This window comes from Somniosus microcephalus, chromosome 22 (genome assembly GCF_052327205.1).
Source record: "Somniosus microcephalus isolate GS21.2 chromosome 22, FLI_Smic_1.0, whole genome shotgun sequence".
Lineage (NCBI taxonomy): Eukaryota > Metazoa > Chordata > Chondrichthyes > Squaliformes > Somniosidae > Somniosus > Somniosus microcephalus.
The window spans coordinates 47,788,214-47,805,118 of record NC_141008.1 but is presented as its reverse complement, the minus strand read 5'-3'; the positions used below and the strand labels follow the sequence as shown (position 1 = coordinate 47,805,118).

General features: G+C 50.5%; 1 protein-coding gene across 2 annotated transcripts; it reads right to left on the bottom strand.

Annotated features, from left to right (window-relative positions):
- Positions 1–6,568: 6,568 nt before the first annotated feature.
- Positions 6,569–16,078, bottom strand: LOC147102265 (uncharacterized). Of its 2 annotated transcripts, XM_085964645.1 has the most exons (5): positions 15,933–16,078; positions 12,521–12,679; positions 11,643–11,744; positions 9,278–9,445; positions 6,569–6,861 (listed from the first exon to the last, which is right to left on the bottom strand). In XM_085964645.1, exons 2-5 carry the CDS (start codon positions 12,668–12,670, stop codon positions 6,679–6,681), a joined length of 603 nt encoding a protein of 200 aa, XP_085820771.1. In that variant the 5' UTR covers positions 12,671–12,679; positions 15,933–16,078; the 3' UTR covers positions 6,569–6,678. The 2 variants fall into 2 exon arrangements, with proteins under 2 accessions (XP_085820771.1, XP_085820770.1); XM_085964644.1 differs by lacking the exon at positions 15,933–16,078 and having other exon boundaries at positions 12,521–12,751.
- Between the last annotated feature and the right edge of the window lie 827 nt (positions 16,079–16,905).

Below are 16,905 nucleotides of genomic sequence, written 5' to 3'. Positions count from 1 at the left end.
GGACCTCAGGAGGAGGCCGAGATGGATCATCCACTCGGCACTTCTGGCTGAAGATAGTTGCAAATGCTTCAGCCTTGTCTTTTGCACTCACGTGCTGGGCTCCACCATCATTGAGGATGGGGATATTTTTGGAGCCTCCTCCTCCTGTTAACTGTTTAATTGTCCACCACCACTCATGACTGGATGTGGCAGGACTGCAGTGCTTTGATTTGATCCGATGGTTGTGAGATCGCTTAGCTCTGTCTATCGCATGTTGCTTCCGTTGTTTGGCACGCAAGTAGTCCTGTGTTGTAGCCTCACCAGGTTGACACCTCATTTTTTGGTATGCCTGGTGCTGTTCCCAGCATGCTCTCCTGCACTCTTTGTTAAAAGAGGGTTGATCTCCTGGCTTGATGGTAATGGTAGAGTGAGGGATATGCCGGGCCATGAGATTACAGATTGTGGTTGAATACAATTCTGCTGCTGCTGATGGCCCACAGCGCCTCATGGATGCCCAGTTTTGAGTTGCCAGATCTGTTCGAAATCTGTCCCATTTAGCACGGTGGTAGTGCCACACAACACGGTGGAGGGTATCCTCAACATGAAGACGGGACTTCGTCTCCACAAGGACTGTGCGGTGGTCACTTCCACCAATGCTGTCATGGACAGATGCATCTGCAACAGGTAGATTGGTGAGGACGAGATCAAGTAGGTTTTTCCCTCTTGTTGGTTCCCTCACCACCTGTCGCAGACCCAGTCTGGCAGCTATGTCCTTTAGGACTCGGCCAGCTCGGTCAGTTGTGGTGCTACCGAGCCACTCTTGGTGATGGACATTGAAGTCCCCCACCCAGAGGACATTTTGTACCTTTGCTACTCTCAGTGCTTCTTCTAATTGGTGTTCAACATGAAGGCGTACTGATTCATCAGCTGAGGGAGGGCGGTAGGTGGTAATTAGCAGGAGGTTTCCTTGCCCATGTTTGACTTGATGCCATGAGACCTCATGGGGTCCTGAGTCAATGTTGAGGACTCCCAGGGCTACTCCCTCCCGACTGTATACCACGGTGCCAGCACCTACTGGTGGGTCTGTCCTGCCGGTGGGACAGGACATACCCAGGGATGGTGATGGTGGTGTCTGGGACATTGGTTGTAAGATATGATTCGGTAATTATGACTGTGTCAGGCTGTTGCTTGACTAGTCTGTGGGACAGCTCTCCCAATTTTGGCACAAGCCCCCAGATGTTGGTAAGGAGGACTTTGCAGGGTCGACAGGGCTGGGTTTGCCATTGTCGTTGTCATTTCCGGTGCCGAGGTCGATGCCGGGTGGTCCGTCCGGTTTTATTCTTATTGTTTTTCGTAGCGGTTGTTTACAACTGAGTGGCTTGCTCGGCCATTTCAGAGGGCATTAAGAGTCAACCACATTGCTGTGGGTCTGGAGTCACATGTAGGCCAGACCAGGTAAGGACGGCAGATTTCCTTCCCTAAAGGACATTAGTGAACCAGATGGGTTTTTGCAACAATCGACAATGGTATCATGGTCGCCATTACTAAGACTAACATTTAATTCCAGAATTAAATTGAATTGAATTTAAATTCCACCAGCTGCCGTGGTGGGATTTGAACCCATATCCTCAGAGCATTTGACTGAGCCTCTGGCTTACTAGTCTAGTGACAGAACCACTATGCCACCGCTCTGCAGTCACAAGTGCCATGTCAGTGTCCTCCAACATCAACACTCTGTCCTCTGGAGCTGCACGGATAGGTGTGCCTGGCAGTGGAAGACGGCTCAAGGCATCTGCGTTCCCTTGGTACTTGCCCGCCTTGTAGATGATGACATACTCATAGGCACTCAATGTCACGGCCCACCTCTGGATCCGGGGTGACACCATCTGTGGAACTGCTTTCATTTCATTGAAAAGAGAGAGAAGAGGCTTATGATCGGTGCATATGGTGAACTTCCTGCCATATATGTACTTGTGGAACCTCTGTAACCCAAACATTACTGCTAACCCCTCTTTGTCTAACTGGGAATAGTTTTTTTCCGCTGGTGTTAAGAGTTCGGGACATAAACCCTATTAGTCTTTCAGTTCCATCTTCCATGCAGTGTGAAAGAACTGCCCCCACCCTGTAAGTGAAGCGTCACAAGAGAGAATGATGTCTTTCTCTGCATTGTAGTGAACCAGCACATCCGACGACAGCATTAGTTTCTTGGACTGTTCAAATGAAACCCCCTGCTCCTCTCCCCACTGCCACTGTGTCTCCTTGCGCAGTAGTTTGTGAAGAGGTGCTAACACTGTTGACAAGTTTGGTAAAAACCTGTTATAATAGTTCAACAGTCCCAGGTAAGCTTTTAACTCAGCCACATTTGTAGGAGCAGGGGCGTCCTGCAGTGCTTGTACCTTCTCCTTTAGTGGATGGAGCCCGGTGGCGTCCACTCTGTGTCCCAGGAACACTGCCTCATTCCCCAGGAAAGTGCACTTACTCCTCTTGAGCCGGAACCCTGCCCTCTCCAATCTCTGTAGTACCTCTCTCAGAGTGCTCAGATGCTCCTGGTCGGTTCTTCCCGTCACCAGAATGTCATCCAGATAGATGGAAACATGTGGAATCTCTTGCAGTACACCTTCAATTGTCCTCTGGAAGATAGCTGGACTAGATGAGACACCAAATGGTAAGCGATTATATGTAAACAAGCCCTTGTGTGTATTTATGGTGACATACATCTTTGATTCGTCATCCAGTGTGATCTGCAAGTAGACATGACTCATATCCAACTTTGTGAATTTCTTTCCTCCAGCCAGGTTTGCAAAGAGATCCTCTGTTTTGGGAATAGGATACTGCTCTAGTTTGGACACCCGATTGACTATCAATTTATAGTCTCCACAGAGTCTTACCGAATTGTCCGGTTTTAAAACGGGTACTATGGGAGCTGCCCATTTCGAACATTTCACTGGCTCCAGTATGTTCTCTCTCAATAGACGGTCAAGCTCAGCCTCTACCTTTGGCTTCATGGCATAAGGCACTGGTCGTTGTTTAAAAAACCTTGGCGGTGCCTCCTTGTCTACATAAATCTTAGCTGGGGGGCCATTAAATGTGCCAAGTTCCTCCTTGAACACATTCTCATGTTCACTCAACATTTCTTGCAAAGTCAACTGTTTGCCAGCATCTATTTGATGTACTGCTCCCCAGTCTAATTTAAGTTCTTTTATCCAGCCCCGACCTAACAGGTTTGGTCCGGTACCCGATACCATAACTACAGGTAGCTGTTCCACTGTGTCCCTGTGTTGCACAGTTACCTTAGTTGTACCTAATGTCGCTACTCGTTCACCTGTATATGTTTTAAGATGCAGGGAGCAAGGCTTTAAGTCTGGAACTTTTGCACGGTTCCACAATTTTGAGTACTCTGCCTTGTTCATTATGGTCATGCCGCACCCTGTATCCACTTCAAAGTTCACCTTAGAGTCATTTACTGTCAGTTGCAATGTGATAGGAGCCACTTTTGGAATGTTCTCTAACATGCTATACATTATGAACATGTCCTCTTCTTCCTCAGCTCCCCCGCTGATGTGGTGTGCTCCATGTTTTTTCACTTCTCTTCCTTGGTTTTGCTTTCCTCCCCCATTGGTTTGGATTCCTCCACAGGTGATTTTGCCCTGCATGCTCGTTTAATGTGTCCTTGTTTCCCACACTTGTAGCACTTTTCCTCCAGAAACCGGCATTCACTCGCCAGGTGATCGCCCTTGCCTCTATAACATGCCTTCACATGCTCACATTGTGGGTTCTGACGCATGTTTAACTTGTGCACAACAACCTGACCTGCAACTTGCTTAGCATTAGCCCTGTCCGAACCCTGTATTTCTTTGACATCTCGGTTCACTGTCTCTATGGCTAGAGCAAGTTCCAATGCTTTTTCATAAGTAAGCCCAGTCTCGGATAATAATCTCCGCTGCATTCGGTCGTCCATAATTCCGCAAACTAGCCTATCTCACAGCATTTCCTTCAGGTTGTTCCCATAATTGCAATCTTGTGCTAATTTACGCAACACCGCTACATAGTCCATTACGCTCTCTCCCTCTTTTCTGTTCCTTGAATTAAACTTGAACCGCTGTACAATCTCACTGGGCTTAGGGTTGAAATGTCCTTTTAGCAAGGCCACTAATTCACCAAATGATTTGTCTCCAGGCTTTTCAGGACTGAGCAGATTCCTCATCAAACTGTAGGTCTGGCTTCCCACTGAACTAAGCAGAATGGCTTTCCTTTTTCCGGCATCATTTATTTCATTTGCTTTGAAAAAATAACCCAACACTTCACAGTATTCCTCCCAAGTTTGTGCTTGAATATCAAAAGCGGAGACCGTTCCTACTGTGGCAGCCAAGCTCTCTTCCAACTGGTAGCTAACCGTAGCTCGTAATTTTGTTATTTAAACGTCCCGGCAGATTTTTCTTCATTATTCGGGGTCCTTTAGTTACCTCGTCGCCAAATGTGATAAATCGATTAAGTGGAACAAGGACTCAGAGGCGATATCGTAGAATTAACACGAGTACTTTATTAACAACTGGGAAACACATACATCAGGCCTGCATCCTGGCATTCGACCTTTGCTGACCTTAACAGGAAGTAAAACCCCCAACCTTAGCAGCAGCATTGGCTACAGCACCACCCGGTGGACAACCCCAACCATAACAACCCAGATCACTATAGAAAGACTGACCTTTCACCACCTCAGGACATCCCAATCCCAAACTGCGACCAATGAAGTACAGTCACTGTTGTAACGGAGCAAACACAGCAGCCAAGTTGCGCACAGCAAGATCCCATGAGCTGCACTAAGATAGTGATCAGGTAATCTGTTTTTTGGTAATGTTGGTTGAGGGATAAATATTGGCCAGGACACCGGGGAGAACTCCCCTGCTCTTCTTCCAATACCTACATAGAAACATAGAAGATAGGAGCAGGAGTAGGCCATTATAAAACTTATAAAATTCTAACAGGACTAGACAGACTAGATGTAGGAAGGATGTTCCCGATGGCCGGGGAGTCCAGAACCAGGGGTCACAGTCTAAGGATAAGGGGTAAGCCATTTAGGACTGAGATGAGGAATTTCTTCACCCAGAGAACCTGTGGAATTCTCTACCACAGAAGGCGGTGGAGGCCAGTTCATTAAATATATTCAAGAAGGAGTTAGATATATTTCTTAGGGCTAAAGGGATCAAGGGATATGGGGAGAAGGCTGTACAGGGTACTGAATTTGGATGACCAACCATGATCTCATTGAATGGCGGAACAGGCTCGAGGGGCCGAATAGCCTACTCCTGCTCCTATCTTCTATGTTTCTATGATCGGGGGGGGGGTTGGGAGTGTCGGGGGGTCAGGAGGTCGGGGGGTTGGGGGTCGGGAGGGGCCGGGGGTCGGGAGGATCGGGGGTTCCGGGAGGGTCGGGGGGTCAGGAGGTCGGGGGGTTGGGGGTCGGGAGGGGCCGGGGGTCGGGACGATCAGGGGTTCCGGGAGGGGTCAGGAGGTCGGAGGGGTCGGGAGGGTCGGGGCGATTCGGGGGGTTGGGAGGGGTCGGGGGCGTCGGGGCAATCGGGGGGTCGGGAGGGTCGGGGGGGTCGTCCTTACCCGGTCTGGGCCTATAGATGACTCCAGTCCCACAGCAACTTGGTTGATCGTTAAGGGCCCCTCAGGGCAACTGTAGACGGGCAATAAATATTCACTTGCCAAGAATCTATCCTAGAAATTCGGGTCTCCACGGGTGAGTACGCGCTGGGTACTCGCGCGTAGGCCCAACAAAAGTGCCGGTTTCGTGCATGCACTGCACATGCGCGGGAAACCGGCACTTCCGTTCCCCTGAAAGAAGGGGTTGAGAGGTGGGGCGCATGCGCGGGAGAGGCAGCGCGTGCGCATCGAACTTACGTTTTTTTTCCAGGTTTTCCCGGGAGGGTAAGTCTCCAGCAGTTACACTTTTAAAAAGCAGGCGCAAGGCCTGCTTTTAACAAGGTAAGTGGTGAATTAATTAAAATTAAAACATTTTTTCCACAGGTTTATTATTTTTAAATACTTTAAAGAAAGGTAAGTTTATTTTTAGCCCCGTTAGAAAATGTAATTAATTTTTTCAAAAATTTAAATTGTTTAAAGTAGTTATTTCATGTAATTTATAGTTATTTTAAAAATGTTATTTTTAAAAAATGTATTTGAAGTTTTAGTGATGTTTTGGGGCTTATAGTATTTATAGTTTTGGCAGCTCTTCCTGTCAAACTTATGAATGAAGCATTCCCTGCTACCATTGGCTCTCCATGGCCCACGTGATCCCAGGGGACGCATCGAACTAACTGCGCCCCTGGGATACGCAAGCACTGCACGTCGGCAGTTGGAGGAGGCCCAGGATCGGAATCCCACGGGGGCCCACAGCTCAAAGGCTGGCGTGCAAGGTAAGTGCAGGTCGGGGGCTTGCACCCGCGGGAAGCCTCCGACCCGAATTTCTGGGCCATTAAAATAAAGCATCTTCTGTCTAGTGCAAGACTTGAATTCTATTTAAAATGTTACAGAAGATTTTCATCTCAATGACAGACACTGAAATAGTACAGACAATATCAGATAGGCTGTAAACATTTATTGATGATCCAGTGCAATAGGTTTTGTAACAGTTTTAATTCAATCTCTTTCAAACTTTCAATCTCTTTCAGGCTGCACAGAGCAAGCTCTCCTTTACTCCCGGTACTTGCTCTTCAAGAGCGTGAAGTCGCGAACCACTTTGTTCAGATAGATCTCCAGGTCCCTGAAGATGATGTAGCCTTGCAGCTTGCTGTGCCAATCGTAACCTGGATACAGGATGTTGCGGGAGAGAGTCAGGTCCGGGGGATCGGGGGAGGTGCTGTTCAGGGCCAAGATCTGGAAACACACAAATAATAAAGAGTCTGAATGGGGGAGAGAAGCTGAGGGATCGGGGAGTACCGATTCACAACTCACTAAATGTTGCGACGCAGGTTAAAGCAAACCAGGCACTAGGGTTTATTTCTAGAGGGATAGAATTGAAACCCAGAGAGGTTATGCTAAACTTGTATCGAACCTTGGTTAGACCACACTTGGAGCACTGTGTGTTGTTCTGGTCTCCATATTATAAAAACGATGTAGAGGCACTGGAGAAGGTGCAAAAAAGATTTACAAGAATGATACCAGAACTGAGATGTTATAACTGTCAGGAAATACTGAACAGGCGGGGGCTCTTTTCTCTAGAAATAAGAAGGCTGAAGGGTGACCTAATGGAGGTCTTTAAAGTTATGAAGGGGTTCGATTGGGTGGACGTAGAGAAGATGTTTCCACTTGTGGGGGAGACCAGAACTAGGGGCCATCAATATAAGAGAGTCACTAATAAATCCAATCGGGAATTCAGGAGAAACTTCTTTACCCAGAGAGTGGCGAGAATGTGGAACTCGCTACCACAGGGAGTGGTTGAGGCGAATAGTATAGATTAATTTAAGGGGAAGCTGGATAAACACATGAGGGAGAAGGGAATAGAAGGATATGGTGATGGGGTGAGATGACGAGGGTGGGAGGAGGCTCGTGTGGAGCATAAACACCGGCACGGACCAGCTGGGCCAAATGGCCTGATTCTGAGCTGTACATTCTGTGTAATTCTAGACATTTAACTACATTTTTCAACATCTCAGGGCTGTTGCTCATTGCTGGCTTTAGCTGTGAGGAATATTTTATTTTGCGCTCTTCTTCCAGATATTCTGCGGCAAGTGTCTCACCTCCTGACTCCCCAAAGCCTTTCCACCATCCACAAGGTACAAGTAAGGAGAGTGATGGAATACCCTCCACTTGCCTGGATGAGTGCAGCTCCAACAACACCCAAGAAGCTCGACACCATCCAGGACAAAGCAACCCGCTTGATTGGCACCCCATCCACCACCTTAAACATTCACTCCCTCCACCACCGGCGTACCGTGGCTGCAGTGTGTACCATCTACAAGATGCACTGCAGCAACTCGCCAAGGCTTCTTCGGCAGCACCTCCCAAACCCGCGACCTCTACCTAGAAGGACAAGGGCAGCAGATCAGGGTCCTATGATGTATATATCCCTCCAGGGCCTCGCCCCTCCCTCCCTACCTTTGTAACCTCCTCCAGCCCTACAACCAATGTTCCCAGTACGCTGCATGGCCGCGCAGCGCTCCGGGAACCCCGTGCGGCCGCGCAGCGCTCCAGGGACCCCGAGCGGCCGCACAGCGCTCCGGGGACCCCGTGCGGCCGCGCAGCGCTCCGGGAACCCCGTGCGGCCGCGCAGCGCTCCGGGAACCCCGTGCGGCCGGCTTGCCAACGTTTCAATGAGAGAAACCGCGCATGGCGCCAAACAAAATTACAGGGAACATTGCCTACAACCCCCCCCCCCGAGATCTCCGTGCTCCTCCAATTCTGGCCTTTTGCCCATCCCCACTGTTCATCACCCCACCATTGGTGGCCGTGCCTATAGCTGCCTGGGCCCCGAGCTCTGGAATTCCCTCCCTAAACCTCTCCGCCTCTCTCTCTCTTCCTTTAAAACACTCCTTTAAACCGACCTCTGACCAAGCTTTGGGTCACCAGCGCTCATATCTCCTGATGTGGCTCGGTGTCAAATTTTGTCTGATTTACGCCCCTGTGGCACGTTAAAGGCACTGGATAAATGCAGGCTGTTGTTGTTGTTGTTATTTGTACCCCCATTGCAATTTCGAGGTACAAGTGGGCGTGGGCGTGTGTAGGCTCCACACATTTGTACCGGTGACCTTAATAAAATGGAGTAATTATTACTGTCTATCATTCCCATTGGAGAACAGTGTGAAGCAGTGGGCGGATTCGTGGCTGGTCAACAGGCCGCAGCATGATCGCTCCTTTCACGGCAGTGACCATCTTTACCCCAACCGATAGGGGAGGGGGTTAGTCCTATACGGTGGGAGGGGTTTATGGGTGACAGGCGGAGGGGGGTCACCCACACCTACTGAATGTAAGGATTCTGCTGGATGTTGGGCCAGAGTTCCAGCCTCCAGTCGCCACGGCAGACGGCCTGGAGCGGGGATTGAACCTGGGCCGTTGGCAGGCACTGAGCCAGAGGATCGTGCTCCAGTAATTAGTAAACGGTGCATCTATTAAGTTGTCTGAAAGCTAAACAAAGCGGAAACTCTCGGGGTAAATGAGTCGGGGAGCGGAGACTCGCGGGTCGCAGGCTGTGGCCCTATTGGCCACCCCCACTCTCGCCAAGTAACGCTCTGCGTCTAACGCAGCCTCAGGAGGTCGTTCAGATATTCCCCTCCCACACCCCCAGTGTCTGTACCTGGGAGCTGAGCTGAGAGATTAAATCTCGGAGATCCAGAGAAACCACTTCCATGGACTTGCTCACGGTGGATTCCTGACAGTCTTGAAGTTCGTCGATCCGTTTAAAATCCACGTGGATCCAAAAAATGTAGAGATCCTTGACATTTAGCATTAATCGTTCCACATCCTGCAAACAACAATAGATAGCGGTGATTGGGGGAGGGGTAACGGCAAGGGGTGATGGGGGAGGGGTAACAGCAAGGGGTGATTGGGGAGGGGTAACGGCAAGGGGTGATGGGGGAGGGGTAACAGCAAGGGGTGATTGGGGAGGGGTAACGGCAAGGGGTGATGGGGGAGGGGTAACAGCAAGGGGTGATTGGGGGAGGGGTAACAGCAAGGGGTGATTGGGGGAGGGGTAACGGCAAGGGGTGATTGGGGAGTAGGGGTAACAGCAAGGGGTGATGGGGTGGGGTAACAGCAAGGGGTGATTGGGGGAGTGGGGTAATAGCAAGGGAGGAGTGGGGTAACAGCAAGGGGTGATGGGGTGGGGTAACAGCAAGGGGTGATGGGGGAGTGGGGTAACAGCAAGGGGTGATTGGGGGAGTGGGGTAACAGCAAGGGGTGATTGGGGGTGGGGTAACAGCAAGGGGTGATGGGGAGGGGTAACAGCAAGGGGTGATTGGGGGAGTGGGGTAACAGCAAGGGGTGATGGGGTGGGGTAACAGCAAGGGGTGATTGGGGAGTAGGGATAACAGCAAGGGGTGACAGGGGAGTGGGGTAACAGCAAGGGGTGATTGGGGAGTGGGGTAACAGCAAGGGGTGATTGGGGAGCGGGGTAACAGCAAGGGGTGATTGGGGAGTGGGGTAACAGCAAGGGGTGATTGGGGAGCGGGGTAACGGCAAGGGGTGATTGGGGAGCGGGGTAACAGCAAGGGGTGATTGGGGAGTGGGGTAACAGCAAGGGGTGATTGGGGAGTGGGGTAACAGCAAGGGGTGATTGGGAGTGGGGTAACAGCAAGGGGTGATGGGGGAGTAGGGGTAACAGCAAGGGGTGATTGGGGAGTGGGGTAACGGCAAGGGGTGATTGGGAGTGGGGTAACAGCAAGGGGTGATTGGGGAGGGGTAACAGCAAGGGGTGATTGGGGAGTGGGGTAACAGCAAGGGGTGATTGGGGAGGGGTAACAGCAAGGGGAGGGGTAACAGCAAGGGGTGATTGGGAGTGGGGTAACAGCAAGGGGTGATGGGGAGTGGGGTAACAGCAAGCTGTGATTGGGAGTGGGGTAACAGCAAGGGGTGATTGGGGAGGGGTAACAGCAAGGGGTGATTGGGGAGTGGGGTAACGGCAAGGGGTGATTGGGAGTGGGGTAACAGCAAGGGGTGATTTGGAGTGGGGTAACAGCAAGGGGTGATTGGGGAGTGGGGTAACGGCAAGGGGTGATTGGGAGTGGGGTAACAGCAAGGGGTGATTGGGGAGTGGGGTAACAGCAAGCTGTGATTGGGGGGAGGGGTAACAGCAAGGGGTGATGGGGGTAGGGGTAACAGCAAGGGGTGATTGGGGAGGGGTAACAGCAAGGGGTGATTGGGGAGGGGTAACAGCAAGGGGTGATTGGGGAGGGGTAACAGCAAGGGGTGATTGGGGAGGGGTAACAGCAAGGGGTGATGGGGGTAGGGGTAACAGCAAGGGGTGATTGGGGAGGGGTAACAGCAAGGGGTGATTGGGAGTGGGGTAACAGCAAGGGGTGATTGGGGAGTGGGGTAACAGCAAGGGGTGATTGGGAGTGGGGTAACAGCAAGGGGTGATTGGGGAGTGGGGTAACAGCAAGCTGTGATTGGGGAGTAGGGGTAACAGCAAGGGGTGATTGGGGGGAGGGGTAACTCAAGGGGTGATTGGGAGTGGGGTAACAGCAAGGGGTGATGGGGAGGGGTAACAGCAAGGGGTGATTGGGGAGGGGTAACAGCAAGGGGTGATTGGGGAGTGGGGGTAACAGCAAGGGGTGATTTGGAGTGGGGTAACAGCAAGGGGTGATTGGGGGGAGGGGTAACAGCAAGGGGTGATTGGGGAGTGGGGGTAACAGCAAGGGGTGATTTGGAGTGGGGTAACAGCAAGGGGTGATTGGGGAGTGGGGGTAACAGCAAGCTGTGATTGGGGAGTAGGGGTAACAGCAAGGGGTGATTGGGGAGTGGGGGTAACAGCAAGGGGTGATTGGGGAGTGGGGGTAACAGCAAGCTGTGATTGGGGAGTAGGGGTAACAGCAAGGGGTGATTGGGGGTAGGGTAACAGCAAGGGGTGATTGGGGGGAGGGGGCGGCTGGCTGGCCATGGTGGGGGGCAGGGGCAGTGTGGGGGGATTATCAATGAATGAACAGAATGGAATTAGTCCCCACCTGCATATGCAGCCAGTAGCTGTACACAATACTGGTACATGGCAAGCTGCTCAAGATCATGTTGTAATCTTCAAAAGAAGGGTTTCCAATTTTCTCGTGTTTCTTAAATCAAAAAACAAGATCTGGTTAGAAAATAGTTCTTGTTATTCCTCCAAATTTAGAACACAGGAACAGGAGGAGGCCATTCAGCCGCTCGAGCCTGTTCCACCATTCAGTCAGATCCTGCCTGATCTGCACCTCAACCCCATTTCCCCGCCATTGCTCCGTATCCCTCGACCCCCTGACCCAACAAAAATCTATCAATCTCAGTCTGGAAAGCTCCAATTGAGCCCCAGCCTCAACAGCCTTTTGGGGGAGAGAGTTCCAGATTTCCACCACCCTTTGTGTGAAGAAGTGCTTCCTGACATCACCCCTGAACGGCCTGGCTCTAATTTTAAGTTTCTGCCCCCTTGTTCTGGACTCCCTCACTTGAGGGAACAGTTTCTCTCTCTCTCGACCCGATCAAGGGATGGTGGGTCTCGGCCTTTTCTTGCTTCATAGCGATTGTTCTATAACTCGTGGCTTGCTGGAGAGCATTAAGACTTGACTGCCTGTGTGGGACTGGAGTCACGTGTAGGCCGGGCTAGGCAGGGGTGAAGGACATCGGTGAACCAGTTGGGGTTGTACAACAATCCGGCAAATTCATGCTCACTTTTTCTGCTTTCAACCTAAAAATTACCAGATTTATTGAATTTAATTTTCGAAATTCCATTGAGCTTAAGACTACTCGACCAATCCCATATCCACTGAGCGATCGCAACCTAAATCTGGAGCCCACCATCAGCTGCCCTGGGCTTCAAACCTCCCACTCTGAATGTCAAGATAATTGTGATTCTTACATATTTTGTAAGTAAATCTCGGACATCCTGCAGGATTTTCCTGGACAGTTTCAGGCTCCTTTGGAAGGTGATGTTGAGGGTGCTGGAATCAGTCGAAGATGGGATGGCGAAGAGAGTAACCGAGAGCACCAACAATAAGAGTCGCGCCATCAATCCAATCTGTAAACATCAAAGGTTGGTCAGGAGTGACAGAAAGAGATCAAGCATTACCCTGCACCTGACATGCTACCAATCACCCTCCAGTTAGTGTCAACCGTGACTCACTGGGGAACACTCGTGCCACTGAATCAGAAGGTTATGGGTTCAATTCCCTTTCCATGAAACTTGAGAACATAATCTAGGCTGACACTCCTAGTACTGAGGGAGCGCCGCACTGTCGGAGGGGCAGTACTGAGGGAGCGCCGCACTGTCGGAGGGGCCGTACTGAGGGAGCGCCGCACTGTCGCAGGGGCCGTACTGAGGGAGCGCCGCACTGTCAGGGGCAGTACCGAGGGAGCGCCGCACTGTCGGAGGGGCCGTACTGAGGGAGCGCCGCACTGTCGGAGGGGCAGTACTGAGGAAGCGCTGCACTGTCGGAGGGGCAGTACTGAGGGAGCGCCGCACTGTCGGAGGGGCAGTACTGAGGGAGCGCCGCACTGTCGGAGGGGCCGTACTGAGGGAGCGCCGCATTGTCGGAGGGGCAGTACTGAGGGAGCGCCGCATTGTCGGAGGGGCAGTACTGAGGGAGCGCCGCACTGTCGGAGGGGCAGTACTGAGGGAGCGCCGCACTGTCGGAGGGGCAGTACTGAGGGAGCGTCGCACTGTTGGAGGGGCAGTACTGAGGGAGCGCCGCACTGTCGGAGGGGCAGTACTGAGGGAGCGCCGCACTGTCGGAGGGGCAGTACTGAGGGAGCGCCGCACTGTCGGAGGGGCAGTACTGAGGGAGCACCGCACTGTCGGAGGGGCAGTACTGAGGGAGCGCTGCACTGTCGGAGGGGCAGTACTGAGGGAGCGCCGCACTGTTGGAGGGGCAGTACTGAGGGAAGGCCGAACTGTCGGAGGGGCAGCACTGAGGGAAGGCCGAACTGTCGGAGGGGCAGTACTGAGGGAGCGCCGCACAGTTGGAGGGGCAGTACTGAGGGAGCGCTGCACTGTCGGAGGGGCAGTACTGAGGGAGTGCTGCACTGTCGGAGGGGCAGTACCGAGGGAGCGCTGCACTGTCGCAGGGGCAGTACTGAGGGAGCACTGCACTGTCGGAGGGGCAGTACTGAGGGTACGCTGCACTGTCGGAGGGGCAGTACCGAGGGAGTGCTGCAGTGTAGGATAGGGTGTATCTGTATGATTTAGTAAACATTATTAAGATTCTAGAATCATTTTTGTATAACTATACGATGTGAAATTGTATGTTAAAAGCCTAAAAGCCTGTATAAAATGGCAAATGGCTGAGAACAAGGCAGGATGGGAAAATTATGCTAACCTAACTGAAACTGCTGTGTTTTCAATTACTGAAGTAATGAAATGTAGTGCTAAGTCTACGGAGACTGTCAGGGATGTGGTATTCGGTAATGTTATGGAAAAGAGATAAGAGTTAGAGAAGAGAGATAGGGACTGGAGGCATCCCTTAGTGATACCACTATAAGATGGGCAGACTGTTTAGACAACATCTTGAGAAATGGTCTTTGAAAAGAGAACATCTAAAGATAAGGGCACTTTGTTATGCACAAAGGGAGACCTAGTGGAACCAACAAGGTCATAAAATGTCATGAGGTGACTGACAAGGAAAGGAGGGACATTTACCAGGTGTCAGAGAGCTGATTACTGTCACGTAGGCAAAGGGAGAGAAAGGATATAAAGATACAGATATTGAACACTGAAGGCAGCACGCACCATGTAATCAGAGTTGAAGGAGCTTCAGTCAACAGAACACAGCAAGAACCCAGAGAAGCGAGCTTCAGTCAACAAAACACAGCAAGAACCCAGAGAAGCGAGCTTCAGTCAACAGAACACAACAAGAGAATAAAGAGACTGCGCCACAGTCGCTCGGAAGGAACGCCGAGGCTCAAACGAACAAGACTGGATGTTTAATGCTTAATAAACCTGTTTTACTGATACACAGTGTACCTGGACCCAGAGTGGTTTGTGTAGTCACCGACACATTATTATAAAGAGCTTTTGGAAACTACAGTTTGGTGCCCGAACAGGGATATGTGACTATTAACTGAAACCAGGTCTATTGTGCATAAAGCAGGCGCTTGGATTTTCATCTGATCAACAAGGATCCTCGTGAAAAGTTAGGTTTTCTAACAGATAGAGTCTGACGTAAGAAAACTACTAGGCACTTGGTCTAAGCGTTAAACAAGGCTTTAATCAACTGTTTTACAACATGGAGGTCTAGTTGTGTCCTTCACTAGTTCCTGTTAAGAATGTCCTGAGCAAGCTGGGCCCATGCCCGAGTATTTATACTCTGCCTGGACAGCGCCACCCGCAGGCCGCTCAGTATTATTTCATAAGTCTTTCTTTCATGAATGACTGATTCATGTCTGTCTCTTTAACGTACAGCAGAATGTCGAGTGAGAATTTTCTTGTAGACTATAAAGTGAAGTTAATGAAGAAGTGCGATGAGGCACAGTTACAGACGTTAGTAGAATGTCTAACAAAGGAAGCGAAGGTACTTTTCGAGAATGTTGTGGCGTTCATTGAAAGACAAGTTAAGGAAAAGAAGTGGAAGCCGGATAGGGCAGCGCAGCTAATGGCCTATGCCGCAGTGTATTGTGTAGGACAAGATAAAGAAAGCTTCCTAGAGATGGAAGAGGATCAGGATAAATTAGAAAAAGACAAACTACGGCTTATACAAGAGAATCTAACATTACAGGGTGAGAAATTAAAATGGGAAAAAGAAGCTGTAGAATTAAACAATAAACAAGAAGTCCTTCAAGGACAAATCGGGGCTGCAACAACGATAATCCAACAGCAGTGTATTAATGCAGTTCATGCCGGTGCTGCAATACAGAATCTTGAGGAGGCTAAAAGCCAAATAGGCCTCTTAACAAAGGATAATGACCCGCCTGATCAACCAACTAAATGATTCACGAGGGACCCTGAGAGAGGCTCTTCAGCGCCCCCACAGGGAGTTAGACCGCAAGCAATGTCAGAATATTATACAACTGTTAGACAATCAGTTGGGTAAACAACGGGCTGTAATTGCGGCAGTCACGGGAGTAGACCCCCCCCCCACGAGTTATGATAAACAATGCGAGGGGTTAAGCAGGGAGCTATATTCTCCCTTGATATTTCCTTCCCTTGAGGTTCCCGTCTCATATGCCACCATCGACCTGGCTGAAAGACTGCCAGCCTATACTAATAACAATATCATCAAGACCTCATCGGACAAACTTGCACCCGTTCGAGCTCCGGTTAATGTCCTGACTCGTACCCAAGTGATTCCTAACACGCCACCAGCTGTTGAGGCGGTCCAGTCACCAGTAGGAGCACAACCAGTGGCACCTCCAGAGATACTGTGGGCAGGTACTTCTGAAAGGTCCCAGCCCCTAAATTATGTAGAACTACAGGCATGTGTCCAACAATTTGGACCAGTTAACCCACAAACATGCTCTGTAGAGCTAAGGCAACATATAGTGGCATTCCGGAATTACCATCCTAATTCTGAGGACAATGACATGAAGAATGTTGCACTGTCTGCCCTGACTCCGGACATATGGACTAGTCTCCCCTTCTTGGCCTTTAATATGGGGAACACCCTGAATATCTTAATCACATATATACAAACAGCTTTAGGCTCGGATACTATTGAGTTGGTCCAGAAATTAAACCAAACCCAACAAGGGCCTCATGAGACCCCTGCTGCTTTCGGAGATCGGTTGTACACTATGAAATGACGCAAGCACGCCCCAATGCTGATGCATTGAACGAGAAGGATGAAGCGGCATTTAAGAAAATATATTTAAAGAATATTCAGACCTCACTGCGAGCAGCTTTAGGGCACACTGTCAGACACAACTTGCAATTGACAGCCCTTTTAAGAGATGCTACTTCTGCATAGGCCTTTGCTAAAATTCAGGTCTAGGCATCAACAACAGAAACGCCAGTAAGTGTAGTTGAGGGACCCCATGCTTCTCCAGTATCAAACCCCCGTAGACAATCGTTCATGTGTTACAACGGCGGCAAGATGGGACACTTTGCGAAAGATTGTCGAAGTCCGAGACCAACAGGCTCGGGAGGTGGGAGGAATGACAATAATTACCCGCGATATGGTCCGTCCCGTTCACCTCATCCAGTGGATAGCAAGTTGGACACCATGGACTCACGAATTGAGAGAATGTCATGTATGATGCAGACACTTACCAGAACCCAGATGTCGGGGAGTCCTGTGATCCCTGCTATGAGTT